General features: G+C 43.2%; 1 protein-coding gene and 1 long non-coding RNA gene across 4 annotated transcripts; one reads left to right on the forward strand and one right to left on the reverse strand.

Annotated features, from left to right (window-relative positions):
• Positions 1-5,313: 5,313 nt before the first annotated feature.
• Il21 (interleukin 21) lies at positions 5,314-15,191 on the reverse strand. 2 transcript variants are annotated; one of them, NM_021782.3, is made up of 5 exons: positions 14,974-15,191; positions 14,822-14,857; positions 10,210-10,365; positions 8,004-8,081; positions 5,314-7,915 (listed from the first exon to the last, which is right to left on the reverse strand). In NM_021782.3, exons 1-5 carry the CDS (start codon positions 15,118-15,120, stop codon positions 7,892-7,894), a joined length of 441 nt encoding a protein of 146 aa, NP_068554.1. In that variant the 5' UTR covers positions 15,121-15,191; the 3' UTR covers positions 5,314-7,891. The 2 variants fall into 2 exon arrangements, with proteins under 2 accessions (NP_068554.1, NP_001277970.1); NM_001291041.1 differs by having other exon boundaries at positions 5,314-8,081.
• On the forward strand, positions 6,952-9,739 carry Gm36168. 2 transcript variants are annotated; one of them, XR_389693.2, is made up of 4 exons: positions 6,952-7,043; positions 7,788-7,995; positions 8,873-9,116; positions 9,606-9,739. It is a non-coding gene; the product is annotated as a predicted gene, 36168 (long non-coding RNA). The 2 variants fall into 2 exon arrangements; XR_003954460.1 differs by lacking the exon at positions 9,606-9,739 and having other exon boundaries at positions 8,873-9,188.
• Positions 15,192-20,626: the final 5,435 nt, after the last annotated feature.

Consider the following 20,626-nt stretch of genomic DNA (forward strand, 5'->3'; position numbering starts at 1 on the left):
CTCAGGAGGTTGCAGTAGTAGAACCTTGAATGAAAGGCCAGCCTGGGGTACATAGTGAGATCCTGTCTTAATAAAACAAAGATAATAGCAGTGCCCAATACGTTCGCAATTATTCTGACATTATGAGTTTACATGGTAAATAAAAAATAATGGCATGTTGTTGGTGTTTTATTTTGTTACTTTTAGAGCAAACCTCTCATATCAAATGACTGGTTAAGTGGTCATAGCTCCCCTTATGCTGTCAGGAAAGAACAGAAGAGATAGCTCACATGCTGGGTCAGGGGCCTCAGCAGCCCAGATCTTAGCATCCTGGGGGAAAAGAGGTTCTCTCTTCAAATAATTAAAACAAAAGTTATAGAAGGCTTCGTGTTGGAGGCTTGTAAAGAAAATTTGGGGTGCTACTACTGGAGGGTGGGTAAGGCCAACAGAATGTAGCTTGGGACTTACTTACTGCTCCCCACTCTTCAAAAGGAATAAAACTGGGAGCATGGCTTTACTGCAGGGCACTTGCTTGGCACACCTGAGGCCTTTGGTTCAATTCTCCAAATCAGCAAAAACAGAACATGCAGAGTGCTAAATGATACTGAAGTGGTTGAGACCCCGAAACAAGGTTGAAGAAAACTACATCATACAGAAAATAAAGAGGAGCCTTTGACAAGCAGGGCCTGCTGCTGAGAGAGGTGTCTGCAGGAGAAGACTTGCCTGCTGTGCTCAGTTCAGTTATGGTGTCCTTGAGCCTTTCTTCTATGGTAGCCCTGGGAGCACTTTAGCGTCCTGCTTCATAGGAAACTGTATTAAAACACAGTCCCACAAGGCCAGCACAGAGGCAGGGGCTCCTCATGGGGGCACTGCCCTGAGAGAAATGCTTTGAAAACGAGGTAAGGCCAAGTTATCAATACGGTTGCCGCCAGACACAGAGCTGTATTCCCAGACGTGTGGACCAGTCCAAGGCTCTTCTCCTGCCTTGCCCCATTTCACCTGTGTGAGGGTTCTGTGGTCTTAGAGTGGCTTGAGACCTTAAGACCATCTCAAGGTCCACAGTACCTTTCTGGCTTCGAAGAAATGAAAGCGGAAGGGCTGCAGTTCTCTGCTTTGAGGACTCCAGAAAAAGAGCTGAAAGTCAGTAGCCAGGCATTCTGTCTGAGTGAGGACCAAGAGCTCTGTTTCCTCAAAGCTCACACATGGCATGGCAGCAGTAGCTTTCACCCCCATGTCTCTCTCTTCACACCGATTTATTTAGAGTTCTCTGTGTGAGAGAGTGTGTGTATATGCACATGTGCGCAGAAGCATGTCTGTGTGTGCAGAATGACTTGTATGTACATGCAGAAGCACATGTGTATGCATAGAATTGTGTGTGCACGGGCAGGTGCACGTGTGTATCCACGTGGAGGTCAGAGGGCACACCCAAGTGTCATTCCTTAGCTTGTCACGAGCCTTGATTTTTGATACCAGGTCTCATACTTGAGACCTAGACCCAACAATTTGGCTTCAGCTATGTTGGCTGGCCTGTGAACTCCTGGGATTCACGTGTGTTTGCCTCCTTGGCACTGGGATTACAAACTTAAACCTTTTTTTTTTTTTTCCTTTTAAACAAATGTGAGTTCTAGGAATCAAACTTGGGTTCTATGCTTACACAGAAGGAGTTTTATTAACTAAGCCATTGCCCACACCCTTTCCTGGTTCTGAAGCTGCCTTTAGAGCTGACACTATCTCATAAGTCAATGGTTTTGCAGGCGTGGGGTGACAAAGTGTGTTCCTTTGGAACCCGGGCACTTGAAGTGTTTGCATTCTCCCTAGAGGTGGCAGCATAGTCTCAGTGTGGAGGGAAACAGTGTAGAGCTCCCTAGAGGAGATCAGCAGTGATGCCCGAGCACAGGCAAAAGCTGCCATCCATCCCTAAGACTCACGGTGAATGTAACACTGTGGTCACAGCTCCAGCTTTTATCCATCCTCAGTGGTTAGGATTTAACTTAACCAGCTGTTATCCATCATCAATGACTTTAAAACAAAACTTTTACTTCATGCTAGACAGCTATTAAGTTCCCTTATCGTTAGGGGAGCAGTGTTCTAGACGATCTGTGGACTGGGTAATGTGATGCTCTTTCCATCCTCGCTACCTTCTGCCCTTCTCCCCTTTGTACCATCAGCCCAGTGTCTTCTCTCTTCTTAGGTTGGACTCATCCATCAGCAGATGTCAACACGTTGACTCCATCCTTGTCGTTTCCTCCAGGCTCCCACAAAACAGTGATTGGCCTCAAGTGAGTCAAATGGGAAAGAGCATGTGTGAGGCCTGGAAACCACTAGCCGCCAAGAATGTGAGTGTCCGTGTGTGGTTGAGTCTGTTTGTAGCCTGGAGGTTGTCTGTGGCTGGCAAGTGGGTTGGAAGGAGAAGAGAGTACCTCTGGGATGTCAAGGACTCGGGATGCACGTTAGCAACTTCATATTCTATTATTGAGCATTCTCTCTTTAGGGTGCAAATATATGTCTAGAAATTGGGCTCCTTTGGGTTAAGTAAGCTTAAAAAGAATTAAATTGTAACTATGAAGGCAATACTCTAGATCAAATATAGTAGATGTATAATTGTGTTTAGTTTCATAGGCTCTGACACATCCTAACGTTACTGAGAAACCATGTCATGATGACTACAAAACTAATCTCTTCTCTACCTTTATGTTTTGAAAAATAAACTTAGAAGAGAAAAGGTCCCTGTGACATCAGCAGTGGGGGTTCATGTCAGTGCCACGCAGGTCTGTCCCATCAGTTCTGTGAGCTGTGTTGCCTGATCCTCTGTGTGCTTCGAGGACATTAGAAATTATTTGGGTCTGGAGTACTCTCAACACACCTGAAGTTCAGCGTGTGTGAATGGCTGTCAGAGGAGACACCCAGACCCTTTTGCCTCCAAAGTAGCTAACAAGCCTTAGGTTCCAGCAGTCAGGGCAGTCTGGAGCTCCAGCTGCTGTGACCATGCCCTGGCTAGTCAGTTCTGTCTCTCCTTCTCTTTCCTTAGGAAATCACAGGACTCTAGTGCTGTGGTAGTCAATTAATCTCTACTCACATTGACCGATGGCGGCGGGCTTGGTGCACGTTCCTCGATACCTGCCTCAGCGTTTTGGGTTTCTAAATGAAAGACACACACACACACACACACACACACACACACACACACACACACACGCACACACACACAGAGCTTTATATTTTAATAAGCCTTAAGCAGCTCAATGACTGGGCTACTTTCTAACCTCTGCATGGCTGATGTACTTTCTGATGATCCCACCTGATTACTTACTAAAACCTGTATCCCATCTTGCTGCCCTGGACCCAGACCTGCAGCCCTCCTGGGCCACGGTCCCTGGCTCTTACATGTTGGCTGTCTCTCTGTCCTGCAGCTACTCCTTTCCCTGCATGGTGACTGTCTCCTGCCTCCTTCCTCTGTCCCTTGCCCAGGAATCCTAAAAGTCCTTCCTCTGTCTGCCTGCCCAGCCATTGGCTACCAGCAACTTTATTTACCAATCAAAACCAACTGGTGGTGGGGACACTCAGTGGCTTACATGGAGACCTGTGGGTTCCCAATGTAATTTTGGGGACCCAACTAACATAATACAAGCATTAGACCAAATCCACAACACCCTAGTTCTTCAGAAAAAACAGACATACAGACACATAAACACAGACTCACACAGACACTTAGGTGTATACACATACACACACACACACACACACACACACACACACACACACACCTCTTCTCTTCCTCTCTCAGATTATAAAAGTTTTAATACTCATAATAGTCGCTTTTGCTGGTGTATCAAGGATACATTGAATGATTAGAAAACATTAAATTGATTTATCTACCACTAAAAGAACTCTCTCTGCACATTATAATTTTTTTTTGTAATCCTAATGCTTCGGAGATTGAATCAGGAGGATTGCCATGAGTTTGGAGCCAGCATGGGCTATGTACTGAATACCAGGCCATCCTGGGTTGCACAGTAAGGCCTTGTCTTCAGAAAGAAAAACAAAGCTTTAGAAGTACAAATGCCTTAGATGGAATTCCCCTGGAATGTTAGGAAGAGAAGACCAATGTGCCTGGAGTCCATTGGAAAGTGAAATGGGGTGGAGACACAGAGGGAGACCCAGTAGCCCTAAGTGGCAGGGAAACTTGGGATTTGAGTTGAGGGAGTGACATATTGTGATTTCTTTTTATATATGCACACACACCACAGTGTGTGTGTGGAGGGCCAGGGGATAACTTGCAGGAGTCAGTTTGCTCTTCCTACCTTGTGTGGGTCCTAGGGGTCAAATTCCAGTCAGCAGGCTTGGCAGAGAGTGTTTTTATCCACGGAGGCGTCTCACAGGCCCCAGAGGTTGGGTTTTCAGGGAGTTATTCAAGTTGCTTTATTACAAATAGGTTTTAGTGAGGAGCAAGGACAGGCATAGAGAAATAGCTTAGAAAGGCTCTATAACCATCCAAGGGAGAGATCCTAGTGGCCTCGTCTTAGCAGCCCATGGGGTGAAGTCAGAGGAGGGAAATGACTCCAGTAGCTATGGAGGGTGTTTAAAATGCTCCCCAAGGTGAGCAGCCAGAACCAATGTTCGAATATGAAGTAGACCATCAGATAGGTGGGCACTCCACAGACAGGTTCCCGAGCAGGTGGAGGCACTATGTGTTGCTTGACTGTGGCTCCGGGCTCCAGGGACTCAGTGGCCAGGCCTCCAGAGCAGGTGAGTGCCGAGGGGTCTGGAAGTGTGGAGGCCCGGCTTCTGGTACAGAGGCAGTAGGAATATGATGGTCTAGCTAGGTGACAGGTTTCCATGCGTGAGAGTCTGGGCTGTGACCATGAGAGTGGCAGTGGGTAAAGTACACAAGTGCTCACATGGAGATGGTCAAGGTTCTGGGAGTTTCCCACTGAGAATCCTCCCCACTGAGGTCACCTGAGAGGGGAGCAGAGATTGGCAAGGAACATACCTAAGTCCTTGATGAGCACAGCCTGGTAACCCACAGACGCAGACAAGAAACATTGAGAATAAGAGACAGATGGCCAGATGAGAGCGACATGAACCCAGAACTGCAGTCTACATGGGACACACTTGTGAGACAAGCAAGTTTCAACCACTTCAAGCCTGCCAGGCATTCAGAGGGTGGTCTGCAAAGAGAGTGGGGTCTTTGAGCAAGAACACGGGATACTTCTATCTTAGTGGCAGTCAATAAGAAGTAAACATCTGTGCTGTAGCCATATAAAACCTATGCACCCACCTTTTCTACCAGGTTGGTTGCATTAAGGACATTCAGAGAATCACAACAGACAGTTGTTCTGACTGGGTAGCATTTAATATGATCAGGTCTTAAATAAGAAGCCATGAACACAAACATTCAAAACCAAATACATAATAAATAATCATTAAGTTATAAAGTACATCATTCATATTAAAACTAAATTCTCAGGTGTGACTGTAAATAAAACAGAGCAATAACATAGATCAATAATGCTATGAATTTATTCACAAAGAAAACACTTTCAGCTACAGTATTAACGGCCATAACTGATTTCCTCTGAACTCCTATGACCTACAACAACCTCTCTCTCTTTCTCTCTCTCTCTCTCTCTCTCTCTCTATATATATATATATATACATATATATATATATATATATGTATATATATATATATATATGTATGTATGTATGTATGTATGTATGTATATCCCTTCCCTTTTTGAACAACTAAATATCACACTTGGGATAAAATTTAACTCAAAAGTGTGGTCAGGTGTTCCTGTAAGAGTACTCAAAACATTAAAACTCAGACATACGAAGTTCAGAATAAAATACAGAATAGACTTAGGAAAGCCCCACATTCTTGTTCTACAGATAAGAGAATGAAAACCAAAAAAAGCTTACACCAGTGGCAACCTTCATGGACACACAACAGTGTGTCAGGTCCAATGTGTTCCCACCCACAGTGAACAATAATGTCAAAGGACTGGCTGAGTCTTGAGCACAGAGAGGTTCAAGACTGCTGTGCAATTTTGTCTAGTTTACTCTAAAGCGTAGCTTTCCCATGGCTAGTGGAGAAGCCTTCACTGGCTTTTCCAAACGATACAAGCTCTTAGCCTGTGCTGCATTGAATTATTTGTACTTCTTGATTAGAAATTGTCAGTGATTTAAAAGGCTAGAACAATAAACACACCAAAATAAATACATTGTCTTAAATATAAAAATCACAATGTCAAGAAGTCAACAGTTACACAGCCAGAAACAACAAAAGAATAAAACATGGAGACTCCCCTCTCTGTCCATCATTGCTTTGTGAAGGACTGCATCTCTGCTTCAGCTTTCGAGCAGCAAACTCAGCAACCAATGCTAGCACCATTGGACACTTACGTGGGCTATGTGTGTATAATGTCATCAACAGTCACACATTTACAGTTACACAAGTTCTTTGCAATACATATTTTTAAAGTTTAAGAGAATGCGTTGGTTCTGATTGTGACACTTTTCTGGGAATCAGTTAACACTAGTCTGTGCTATCTTAGGGCGGTACACGGGATCTCTGCTTGTTTTAAAGGCACTGTGAGGTACAGACACCTTTTTCCTTAGATCAAAACCATCCCCCAGGCCATGCTTGGATCTCAGATCCATTTTAACCATAAGAAATTCTCAAAGCGATGATACCACTCCAGGGAAAATAGCTTTGTAGACTTTTTAACTTGACATTGAAACATACTGTTGGAAATTATATCAAATGGCAAAACTATTTGCTCAATTTAGCCTCTGTGGTTAAAAGATTGGGATGTTCAGTAAAAGTCTGTTTAAAACTGGAACAGAACCTCTGGTCTCTTGGCTCATCTCCTGATTTTGATTTTAAATAGATGGTTGGATTTAACTTATCAAAAGTGTGCATGCAATGTGTCTTAAGTGCTGAACTTGTTTGGATTGCTTTTTCTTAGAAGTTTCAAAGAGGAAAGAAAGGAAAGGATGTGGGAGAGGAGACTGAGGCTGGAGCTAGCAGATTCATCACAGGACACCCATAACCACTTGAGGTGAGAGCTACAAACTTGAAAATTCTACTTGGCTCCAGAAGATAGTGAGGTTTGCACTTCCACAGGCTTTCATTGCCATCTTCACAAGATTAAACTATTAGCTTATAAAGGAACTTGACATTGGGAGGAAGGCAACTTAAGCCTGCTTCTTACTACACCCTTGCCTCTTTAGAAAAACAGTGAAAGCCAGGGGTGACCCTCATAATAGGTTAAATTTTGATAGACCTAATAGAGAAGAAAAACTGTACCTATCTGGAAAGCCTCTCTTGTAGAGTATAAAGATGTTAGTTATCAATATGCTAGATGTTTGTGGTAATGAGTAAACTCTTCAGACATGCTTTCAAGTACAAAGTTTTTCTTAAAGAATAAAGACTTCAATTTTCAATTTCATCTTATGCTTATTATTTCCAGCTTACATCATTCCGTTAGGATCATAAGAGGTCTTACTCTCGCAGATCGACAAATTCCCTAGCTGTATTTTTGCTAAAAGCTTTAGTTTTCCCCTTCCAATCAAAGAATGTCACAGTTGGGCAATAAGATGAAGCCACAGCTTGAGAAGCACCAGAAATCCCTGACACGGGAAGCTGGGCTCTTGTTGAGTTGAGATTTTCCATGTTGACAGCATGGAGTCTGTGCAGGGAACCACAATGTCTGCTTAGTTAATGGGCGAAAGGATCTTAACCTATAGCTTTTCTGAGTTGTTCTTATCATAACGTATCGTACTTCTCCACTTGCAATCCCAAGAGGCAAGATGTACTCCTGCATTCGTGAGCGTCTATAGTGTCCGGCGTCTCCTCAGTCCTCGGGAATCTTCTCGGATCCTCAGGAATCTTCGGGTCCTATGTGTTCTAGGAGAGATGCTGATGAATCATCTGTGGGAACGAGAGCCTATGAGTCACTGGGCACAGGAGGTACCCGGACACAACATGGAAGTGAAAGAAATGCATTTAAGGTGCATACCTTTTGAAGGAGCCATTTTAGTCTTTCTAGGAATTCTTTGGGTGTCCTTTTCTCATACGAATCACAGGAAGGGCATTTCTGTAAATCAAAATTAATCAATTAATTAATTAATTAATTTTAAAACTTTAAAAATTATTTTTTAAGAACTAACTTCATACTTCATAAAATACTTATGTAAAATTCATTTCTTCTCTTGTGAACATAAATCATATTCAGTAACAAGCATTAGGAAAATTCTGTAAAATTGTTCTGGAAACCACGTGTGATTTTATCCTCAGAGACAACTCTGAATATTTTGGTGTTTAAATTATTATATCCGTTTTTTGTCCCCTTTCTTCCTCTTCCTCTTCCTCGCCCTCCTCCTCCTCTGCATTCTTGTTACCCTGGTTGTTATATGCTGTTTGCTGTTAGTTTTTAACCAATTACAAGGGTTTCCTGGGCTTTAGATATGCTTTCAGGGCAGGATTTGTGGTGGCTGCTCTGTCGCTCCCCCTCCCACCCACCCCCACCCTGCACAGATGGAGCACTTACTATTTTTAGATACAGAAGTGGTATCTAGCTTTTATGTACAAGTCTATAGAGATCACCTGGGCAGATAATTTTTTCATATATATCAAATTTCTAGATCTTATCAAGTAGATTAAAGGGATAAATACCTCAAGGACTATATATCATAAAACATGTTTCCTCTTTGTGCTTCGACGAGTCTTACCACTATTGGGCACTGTTTCCACAATTACAAGACAGGATTTCCTCTTTTAACTTCCATTCACTTGATTATTAGGGGTACTGAGCAAATGTTCCAAATGTTCGAATGTGGCTGACCTTCCTCCCTCTTCATCAGTCTCCCTCCCCCCTTTCTCCTCCAGTCTTATGCTCATTCCTGTTCCAATACCAAAACAACTGGCTGCTTTTTAATGCTCAGTCACATGGTATCACGGTGAGAACATCTGGAGGCAGCATGGCATCTATGTTCTTCTTCATCCTGACACAGCTGTTTGTGAAACCTGGAGAAAGTTGGCCTCTTTACAGTTCTCACTTTCTTCATGTCTACACAAAGGAGCTTGGTGTAGAAGAGTTGGGTTCCAGGTCTACAGTACACAGCACCATTTCGTAAGTTTTTCTGAGTTTCATAGCTGTGGTCAATTTGTCACCACCACCCCCTCCATTTCTCCTTCCTTCCTTTGTTCCTTCCTTCCTTCCTTCCTTCCTTCCTTTCCTTCCTTTCCTTCCTTTCCTTCCTTTCCTTCCTTTCCTTCCTTTCCTTCTCTCCCTCCCTGCCTCCTCCCCTACTTCCTTCTTCAAAGCTTCCTGAACAAGGTCTCACCCAGATAACCCAGCTGTCCTGGAAGTCTCAATCCTCCTGCCTCAGCTTCCTGGTGCTGACCTCACAGGGACACACTACCTTCCTAGGCAGTTCTTTTCATTGTGAAGAAAGTTTCAGAGGGACATTTTCACATAATAACCTGGCCAAGCAATCAGAAGAAACAAGACTCCTTTTCATAATGTAATTATGATTTCATTTTTGTCCATGTGGCATTTCTTGAAGGACAGACAACCAATGAATATGACAGAGAAACTTCTTTTCTGTCCTCTCTGCAGGTTCTGATTAATGTTTGAATGAGTTGATTCTTGAGTCCCTGAATTGCACATAAGTTGGCCAAAGAAAATATACAAGAAAATTCAGGGTCCCAAAGAAACAGGAACTTGGACTTTTTCAGCCCCATAAAAAGGTACACCCTTTTAAATTCATCATTGACTCTGCTTTTGCCTGGGACAGTAATAGATTGATCTTGGTATTGTAAGCTCTCTTTTCTTGTCAGAAAGCTGAGCTCTAGTCCCCGATAAAGATGACACAAGCTATGGCCAGCACATGGGCAAAAGGGAAAATATCTTGTAACGTCTAACACATTCTCTTCCTAATGGCTTCTTCACCCCCAGAAACTTCTGTTAACATACTGCCGAGGGAGTGGTGGCCAGTTCTAGTAGGGTTTCTAGACAGACAGTAAAGACTTATTGGAGGTGACACCACTTTTCAAAGTAGACCTTGTATGGAGTAACTCTGCAAGAAGGTGGGAGACGCTCCAGCTGTGTGGATGTGTGAAGCATAGTATGTTACAACTAACGGGTAAGACTTATCTTAATAACTAAATGCTCCATGCTAGTGATAACTGCGAACAAGAAAGATGACAGAGGACAATCTTACAGCTATGTGCTTCTGTTTCTTTCCTCCCCTCCTGGCAGGCAGCCTCCTCCTGAGCTGGGCCACGAGGTCAATGATGAATGTCTTATTGTTTCCAGGGTTTGATGGCTTGAGTTTGGCCTTCTGAAAACAGGCAAAAGCTGCATGCTCACAGTGCCCCTGAAAGGAGAGACAATTAGCATATGTTAATGACCTTAAAGATAATTAGCATATGTTAATGAACATTGTTCCAAAGGTTGAAAATGACATTCCAGCCCTCAGTTTCTGCTTGTACATTTGTGTTGAGAATTTTTTTAGGGGCTCCATTAGGTCTGGTCATATCCCCACTTAAACTCAGCAAAAGACAGGGTTTTTTCCATTTGGACAGCTTCCCTGTCTGGGAGAAAAAGGAGCCATTTCCTACCGCACAGGTACAAGCAGAGCCCTCACCTTTCATAATTTTCTTTGCCTGGTGCTATGCTGAAGTCACTCTGAGGTTGAAGCAGTGGGTACAAGCCTTGTGGAGTTGAATGTGAATGTGTGTATGTGCTTGTTTGTGTGTTTGTATGTGTGTTTGTGTGTGAACCTGATGTGTATGTGAGTTATGTGTGTGCAGGTTTATATATGTGTACATTTGTGTGTGTGTGTGTGCGTGCCTGCAGGTGTCTGTAGAAGTGTGTGGGAGGTATTGAAGAGAATCCAGGACGACACATACATAGGCAAACAGTCTACCACTGAGCTAGCAGACCCAGCATTTCTATCTGTGACAGAGAATTTAGTTTAGGAACACAATGACTAAACTGTGAGGCTGTAAATTGTGAGCAGTAGCAGCTTTGTGGAGATGATCCAACGGTCTGGCTAAGAATCTGTCACTTGTGTCCACTGTGCACACAGGTGTCTCCCTGGGTGGTTTGCCTAGAGCAGCGCTCTAGTCTGCAGTGCCTGATGCAAGTGCTCAGTGACTGTTTGTGCAGCTCATTAGTAGATGAATAAGGTAAGGCCACTCCTGCAGTCCAGTCTAAGAGGCATTTCACCTGCTCTGGCCACCATACATCTCGTAACATCTCAGTCATTGCCTTGTCTCAGTAGGGCAGGATTCCCCATGAGGGGTCAAAACACAGAAGCTAAGACTTGCTTAACCAGTGGGAAGGACAGCCTTCTTCAGAAGAGCTGTGTCGGAGACTGGACAAGTAAACAGACTAAGCCTTCTCTTTGCGTCTGTCAAATAACCACTGCCCAATGAGGAAGCCAAATCTTAACAACAGAAAGCACTGGAAGAGCACGGTGGGCAACAGCTCTTCCACCGAGCTGACTGAAGCTTGGCTCTGGGAGAGAGAGCATCTGAAACCATCTTAACTCTGATCCAAGAGCTCCTGCCTGGGTTGCTGTTTCTTTTAGCAAGTGTGTGTGTGTGTGTGTGTGTGTGTGTGTGTGTGTGCGTGCATGCTAGTCTTCCTGGAAGTTGCTGCATCTTCATGCCACCAATGTGCATTTAAGCCACTAGCTTCCACCCAGAAGCCTCCCTCCTTCCCAGCGATCTTGCTGGAATCCTCTCAGGGACAATCAGCTGAAAGAGCAGCTAGCCTGCTTTGCATTTTCCAACCTGTGCACTTGGCCACCGTGAATGTTGACTAATAACAGGAGCCCATCAGCCTTGCTTTGCATAGGTAGCAGCAAGCCCAGCAAGGCTTATCTAGTTCCTTCTATCAGGTAGCTTGCCTGTCACTAGGGCAAAGTGCCGGCCTTCCCATGTTTGCCAAAATGCTTATTTAATAGAAACTATTTATAAACGTTAATTATAGCACTTTTTTTTCCTTGAAAACCACATGTTCATGTTTGTTGAAGTTTTTTTCTTTTCTCTTCTTTTTGACCACAACCGGCTTAACTTACTGGAAAAAATAATATTCATATTTAAAGGGGTAAATTTTCCAGCTGAAACTGAAAACGCTAACTGCTTCATCTGTGATGATCTGAGAAACCAGCATTTCCCACAGAGGCTTAATTTGCTGAGTTAACGTTTTCATTTGCACACTGAAAGAAGACTACGTTCCAAAGAAGCTTGGGGAGGGGTCGTAAGAACAAACTCCCTGTGACTATCCTGCCAGGAATGGCCAGGCTCAGCCCTCACAACGAGAACAGAGGAGAGGCGTGATATCAGGATGTGAATGTGCCACTCACTGTCCCCACCCTTCCCTGTCTACTACTGACAGACAATGGTTTGGTTTTGTCCTACAGGGAGCAGCCTGTCTCAGAAATGTGTGATCTGGCGTGGGGATCTTCAGGCTACATTTCAGGGCAGGGCAGAGGCAGAGGCAGAAAAGCAGTGGAGAAACAAGGCCTGCTGAGTGCCTGAGGGATGGAGAGTTGGTGGGGAGATGGAGGGAATCTGGAGCCTCCGAGCTCCAGGAGGCTCGAGGTAGTCATGTCTGTGTTTCCTGGCTACTTTTCTCAGCTGGGCCTCAGTAGAGAATATGAGGAATTTTCTAGACCGTCTTGGCTCTTGCAGACTGGAAGGTTCAGTAGAAGCCACTCCTCTCCTTAGCAGAGAAGAGATTTTCATAAAAGGCAACCTGGCTTGCTAGTTCTACAACTGGATAGCTGAAAAGATAAGATCGATTTCCTACAGCCTATTTCTGACAAAAAATAAAAGGGATTTTTTTTTTAATCTTTTGGAAGGAAAGTCCTGGCTAAGTCAGCATGGATTATCCTATCAGATGTTAGGTGGCTTGCCTTCATCACACTCACAGACACCTAATGGCACCGATACTTATATATTGGGCTGGATAACTTTGCTGTCAGATCCATTCCACACATTCCACAACATTCACTAGCATCCATGGCCCCTAGGGACCAGATTAGCACCCTCAGCCCATCCCCAACTGTGCCAACCAAAGTTTCCCCACACAATGTCCATGTTCACCCGGGGAGAGGCAGCAAACCCTTGGATAAATGAGAACAAGAGACACAAGGGAGGGGGTCGGTGACAGATCTCAGTAGCTTTGTAGAATTTGTTACAGACCCTGCTTTGGATGTTAGCTCTGAAAACTTGGCACATAGCTTCTATAGTCCTTACTGCCTTCCTCTGTCTTTGCATTGCCTGCCCATGTAGCATAAGGGTGTTAGAGCAGTACTCATTGCTTCATAGGCAATTCTGTTTGGTCAAATCATCAGAAAGATACAGGTTCAATGAGACAAATCCTCTCATGGAGATGTAAGATTTTCAAACATCTTTTGTTAGAAAATACATTACTAGAGACTGGGAAGGGTGCAGAGAGAGAGGACAGAGTGTGCGGACAAGACTCTGCATGTATACAATCACAGGGAATCCCATCAACTTGTATAGGTGATGTGTATTAGCAATGTTAAAATTAAAGTGACTACAGGAAAAGTCAGACTTTTAAAGGTATCTTTTACTAAGAAAGTGTATTCAAAAAGTACTCCTTGGGTCAACTGAGCTGAAAATGAGGGATTTTCCTGTGTTCTACTTTCCAAGGTGTGGGCTGCAGGCAGGCAATAGTCAAACACAGCGCGTGAGATGCTGGCAATTAGACACACTGAGAAATGTTCTCACTTATTGGAAATGTCCTTTCAATAAGTTTGAATGAGCTACTTTCAGTTTAGAGGCCACTCATTTGAAAGGACCTAGTAAACACAAGAATGATCATGTGCAGAGCTGGAGAGTGAACTGTGGAGCAGAGGGGCGGCGTGACTCACTCACTTTCTAAACTCTTACGCTGTCATTTACCATAATTCTCTTCTTTGAGTGTCTCTGTGTGGTGCCCTCATTACTGGCAATACTCTCCTTGTTTTCCCGATTTATGCAATTAAAGGCCTAGCTGTGCGAGCATTTCCCCAGTTTCATTTACATTGGTACCAAGCTGAAGACCAGAATAAAGATGTTCTCAGGGCAGAGACAGCAGAAGCCCCTCCACACTGAATGCCAAGCCACTCCTCCATGGGATATGAGTGGCACAAGGGTTGGAATGAGCTGTAGAGGCTGACCCTTTGGGAAGTTCATCAAAGACAAGAAGACAGGAGACAAAGAGACAAGAAGACAGGAGACAGGAGACAAGAAGACAGGAGACAGGAGACAGGAGACAAGAAGACAAGAGACAAGGAGACTCACGGAGGTCCAGGTACACGGGAATTACACTCAGAGACTTGTGATTTCTGCACTCCACTCTGCCTGCCTGGAAATCTCATCCTTTCTTTCTTTTCAAAGATTTGTTATTAAAATGCAAATGCTGCCTCTTATCTTAAATAGGATTACAAAGACAGTTCCAGAGCTGTCATATCCCAAGGCTCTGAAAACAGAATTATCTGTTCCTCGTTCAGAAACTGATCCCAGCACTGCTTTCTATCATTGCTTGTTTGTCTTAGGAGGGTAAACATGTATCATATAAGGATATGTCATAATAAGGATTAATATTATATAATTATAAATAATTTATAATACTTATAATATCATTGTTTGGTTCACTAATAAATCTATGGATACATGGTCAAAATGGAAATGAATATTTTGCCAATTATTAATCCCCAAAGTCATTGAAAATAAGCATAACCATTCTACTGACTTGTTAGACTCTAAACTAACATAAAATACATTTTCAGAAATAAATTCAACCGATCTTACCTTTACATCTTGTGGAGCTGATAGAAGTTCAGGATCCTAAGAAAATTAACCAAAGAGTATTAGTTCTGAGTTGGTGATACAAGTCAAAAGGCTCCTTTTGCATTAATTAAAAAAATATTATTTAAATTGCATTGTGACAAACATGGCCTTACCAAGTCATTTTCATAGATTTTCAGCTGTTCAACAATGTCAATAAGGTGACGAAGTCTAATCAGGAGGCGATCTGGCCCTTGGGGGCTTGATTTATGGGCCACTGTCCCCAAGAAGATGACTACCAGACAGACAAGGGTCCTCTCCATGCCACCAGAACTGAGTCTCCAGGAGCTGATGACAGGGCCTTGGTCTGGTTCTCACTTCAACCTGACTGTGCACAGGTTGTCGCTACGGCTACCTATTTATTCATCCCTCAAGAAGAGGCCAAGCCCTCCCATTGCAGCCTGGAAATCTTTGTATAGTGGATGAGTGTGAGTAACTCGTTTTTCTTTTCCATTGGCTAGGTGTACGTGTGCGTGTGGGGGCAGGGATGGATAGAGTCCACAAAATGTGCCCCATCTGCATCTTAGACAGGAAAAAGAGACACATGGGTGAATTCCAGTTTTCAGCATTCACCAAGGTGTGTGTGTGTGTGTGTGTGTGTGTGTGTGTGTGTGTGTGTGTGGCACAGGAGGCACCGTCAGATTTCAGAGAAGTAAACACAAACACTTTGATCTTTTGCTCTGCATCCCTGGCACCTCACCTGGTTTGTCTGACAGTCATAAAGGCACTTCTGCAATGAGTAAAGCAGCGGCATGGCCTTTATTGGAACTTTTTATGGGGTGATGACTATGCTTTTTGACTGAACCATCCTGTACTCCATTGCAATGATGGAAGAGGTTACTTCTTAGGAAGAATTAAATGATGGGCTAGTTTTCTAACCTAGCAAGAGTATTTTAGATCCTTATCTTTTTGTAAGGGTGTTAAAATAGGATTTGCTTCCAATTTTCACCAGTGTATCTTTAAATAGCACTAATGGTGCCTCCTGACACTTTATGTAACAATATGGATTGTAAATACAATAAACAGTTTTGATGAACTAAGTAGACAGCGTGCTCTCCGTGAAGACCTTGCTCTATCTTCATTAAAATAAGGACCCCCAAATTCTGTCCGATTTATTTGTTGCTTGTATTTAATGCACCAATTAAACAAATGAAAAGGGTAAATGCTCCTTTCTGTCCAAGTTTAAAAAGTATCTCCAAACACCAAGAGCAAAAGTATCTGTAACGTCTCTTTTCCTCCTAGGGCTGTGCTGGCTACTCCTATTGGACCTTGTCTCCACTGGGTCTGAGCAGCATGCTTCTAATTGCATTTGTGACCAGGTAGAGGCTGGTGAAAGGCTCAGGAAGCAGAAGTGGTTTTAGCACCCGCCTCTCGGCTGCGTTTGCTGACCTTCGGGTTCTTTGCCTGCTGGAGAAAGTTGAGGATTATACTCTAGCTCAAAGGATGCTTAGGCCATAGTTAGGTATGTCTCACAAAGAAGCCTCTTGACTGTAGGTTCTGATCTACCTGCTTGTCACACACTTACAACCTTACCTTCCTGTAGCCCAGGGTATTATGCAGCCAGTGTGGAGTTTGTACCTGATTTACTCTGAAGGTTGGACTGTGAAGTCCAATAATATCTATTCAAGCTATGATCTTCTGCAGGAGATGAGCATTCTTAGTCTGATGAAAAGATGCTTCTGATACTCATTCAATTCTGTAAGGGACGCTGCTGCGAGAACTTATTAACCAATAAGGATTGAAGGTCATCTTGAGCTGAAAGAAGTGTTCACAAGCCCCACTCCTAACCTAGAAGCAATCTCCAATTGATAGCCATTTGTAAATGAAAATTCAGTTTCCTCCAAGGGAGTCTCACTGGGGAAACAAACTACTCTTTAGAGTGGGCTAAGGCCCAGCAGTACAAGCCAACAGAAAACAGTGCAATGGTTCGTTCGGAGGTTCTTGCCTCATTGTGTCATGTCTGGGCTTTTTCTTTTTAAAAAATTATCTTATTTTTTATTTTAGATTTTTATTACTATTATTACTATTAATTATTTTCTTCTCTTTTTTTTATACTACAGACCCTTTGCATATATATTATGGCTTCAAGTTTAGTGTTTTTGTGGGGTTTCTGACTGTATAAGCAAGCGCACACTTGTTTGTGCCTCTGTTTCTATATGCTTCTTGTGCCTTTTCTTGTCGACGTTGTCCCCCCTCCCCGTTTGCTTGTTTTGTCCTATTCTGATATGATAGTTTTTGTTTCATCTTATTATATTTTATTTATCATTATCCCTCAGATGCCTGTATGTTTTCTAATAAGAGACAGAAAGGGGGGCGGATTGGAATGGAAGGGGAGGTTGGGAGGAACTGGGAGGGGTCAGGGAGGGGAAACCATAATCAGGATATATTGTATTAGAAAAATATATATATTCAATAAGAGGGAAAAATCAAACAAAATTATATTGCTAACCAAGCAAACACAAAACAACTCAAAGTAAGTATCTTGAAGGCCATAAGGTCAGGGGCACAGTGAGCTCATAGAACAAAGAGGCTGCATGGTGGGGCTAGGATCCCCAAAGCAGTGGTCCTCAACCTGCCTAATGCTCCCACCATACATTATTTCATTGCTACTTTGCTACTTTGTAACTATACTTTAGTTACTGTTATGGACCGTAGTGTAAAATCCGTGTTTTCTGATGGACTTGGCTGAACCCCTGTGAAAGTGTCAGTTAACCTCCAAGAGGGTCGTGACGCACAGGTTAAGAATGAGTGCTCTAGAGTCAGTCTATTCCTTGGTTTCCCCAGCCTCTGAGGACACACGTCTCCCATGATGCTCCCTGTATGCTGTGCAGGCTGGTTTTCTGTTACCTCATCTACTTTGATCTTGACCCCTGGACTGCCTTCCTGTGGTATCTTCAGCACTGAAGAACTGCACCCCAGGGACTCCCACTCCTAGCAGCTCCTGGGCTGGAATGTTTGGGCAGGGCACTTGACACTTGATCTTGACAGGTGGCTTGTAGCAAATGCTAGGAGGTCTTGGGGCATGACGGGGTCTGTGACAGGATCAAGAGCAGTGGTTTCCTATGGGCAGCATGGCTTTGGATGCTGATAGTACCACTAAAGCAATGCCACATGTATGGCTTAGCATTGATCTACCTCTTTTCTGTATGTGTCTGTCTGTACCTCCTTCCCACCCTCATTTAGGATCAGTGTCTAAGGCCTTCTTTTTTTTCTTTTTCTTCTTTTTTTTCCCTTTTTTTTTTAAAAATGGATACTTTATTTATTTACATTTCAAATGTTATCCCCTTTCCCGGTTTCCCCTCAGGAAACCCCCTATCCCATCCTCCCTCTCCCTGGTTTTATGAGGGTGCTTCCTCACCCACCTACCTACTCCCACTTCACTGCCCTGTCATTCCCCTACACTCTGGCATCAAGCCTTCACAGTACCAGAGGCCTCTCCTCCTATTGATGTCCCACAAGGCCATCCTCTGCTACATATGGGTCTTGGGCCTTCTTCGTGTGCTGTCCTTAGCTCTTTCCTTGGGCTTGTAAGTCTATAAAGCCCCCACTTCCCCTCACCAGAGCATGCCAAGGTCATATGGCAATTCATTCTTAGACTCTAGATTCGAACTCAGGTAGTCTGCTTTTGAACTCTTTTGTTTTTATTAGATATTTTCTTTATTTACATTTCAAATGTTAACCCCTTTCCTACTTTCCCCTCCAAAAATCCCCTATCCCCTTCTCCCTCCCCCTGCTCCCCAACCTACCCACTCACTCTTCCTGGTCCTGGCATTCCCCTATACTAGGGCAAAGAACCTTTACAGGACCAAAGGCATTTCCTCCCATTGATGACCAACTAGGCCATCCTCTGCTACATATGCAGCTAGAGCCATGAGTCCCATCATATGTTTTCTTTGACTAGTGATTTAGTCCCAAGGAGCTCTGGGGATACTGGTTAGTTCATATTGTTGTTCGTCCTATGGGGGTGCAAACTCCTTCAGCTCCTTGGGTAATTTCTCTAGCTCCTTCATTGGGGACCCTGTGATCTGTCCAATAGATGACTGTGAGCATCCACTTCTGTATTTGCCAGGCACTGGCAGATCCTCTCAGGAGACAGCTATATCAGGGTCCTGTCAGCAAAATCTTGTTGGCATCTACAATAATGTCTGGGTTTGGTGGTTGTTTATGGGATGGATCCCCAGGTGGGGCAGTTTCTGGATGGTCATTCCTTCAGTCTCTGCTCCAAACTTCATTTCTGTAACTCCTTCTATGGGTATTTTGTTCCCCCTTCTAAGAAGGAACGAAGTATCCACACTTTGGTCTTCCTTCTTCTTGAGTTTCATATGTTTTGCAAATTGTATCTTGGGTATTCTGAGCTTCTGGGCTAATATCCACATACCATGTGTCTTCTTTTGTGATTGGGTTACCTCACTTAGCATGATATCCTCCAGATCCATCCATTTGTCTAAGAATTTCAGAAATTCATTGTATTTAATAGCTGAGTAGTACTCCATTGTGTAAATGTACTACATTTTCTGTATCCATTCCTCTGTTGAGGGACATCTGGGTTCTTTCCAGCTTCTGGCTATTATAAATAAGGCTGCTATGAACATAGTGGAGCATGTGTCCTTATTACAAGTTGGAGCATCTTCTGGTTATATGCCCAGGAGTGGTATTGCTGGATCTTCTGGTAGTACTATGTCAAATTTTCTGAGGAACTGCCAAACTGACTTCCAGAGTGGTTATATCAGCTTGCAATCCCACCAGCAATGGAGGAGTGTTCCTCTTTCTCTACATCCTTGCCAGCATCTACTGTCACCTGAGTGTTTTATCTTAGCCATTCTGACTGGTGTGAGGTAGAATCTCAGGGTTGTTTTGATTTGCATTTCCCTGATGACTAAGGATGTTGAACATTTTTTTAGGTGTTTCCCGGCCATCCAGTATACCTTAGTTGAGAATTTTTTGTTTAGTTCTGTACTCCATTTTTAAATAGGGTTATTTGTTTTTCTGAAGTCCAACTTCTTGAGTTCTTTATATATATTGGATATTAGCCTTTTATTGGATTTAGGATTGGTAAAGATTTTTTCCCACTCTGTTGGTTGCTGTTTTGTCTTACTGGCAGTGTCCTTTGCCTTACAGAAGCTTTGCAATTTTATAAGGTCCCATTTGTCGATTCTTGGTCTTACAGCACAACCCTGGATTTAGAAAACCTAGGAAAGAGATCAGGAGATGCAAGCATCAACAACATAATACAAGAGATAGAAGAGAGAATCTCAGATGCAGAAGACTCCATAGAAAACATGGACACAACAATCAAAGAAAATGCAAAATGCAAAAAGGTCCTAACTCAAAATATCCAGGAAATCCAGGACACAATGAAAAGACCAAACCTACTAATAATAGCAGTAGATAAGAATGAACATTTTCAACTTAAAGGACCAGAAAATATCTTCAACAAAATTATACAAGAAAACTTCCCAAACCTAAAGAGACAGATGCCCATGAACATACAAGAAGCCCACAGAACTCCAAATAGACTGGACCAGAAAAGAAATTTCTCCCAACACACAATAATCAAAACAACAAATGCACTAAATAAAGATAGAATATTAAAAGCAGTAAGGGAAGAAGGTCAAGTAACATATAAAGGCAGACCTATTAGAATTACACCAGACTTCTCACCAGAGACTATGAAAGCCAGAAGACCCTGGACAGATGTTATACCCTAAGAGAACACAAATGCCAGCCCAGGCTAACCCAGCAAAACTCTCAATTACCATAGATGGGGAA

The sequence above is a fragment of the Mus musculus genome, chromosome 3, assembly GCF_000001635.26.
Source record: "Mus musculus strain C57BL/6J chromosome 3, GRCm38.p6 C57BL/6J".
In the NCBI taxonomy this organism is placed as follows: Eukaryota; Metazoa; Chordata; class Mammalia; order Rodentia; family Muridae; genus Mus; species Mus musculus.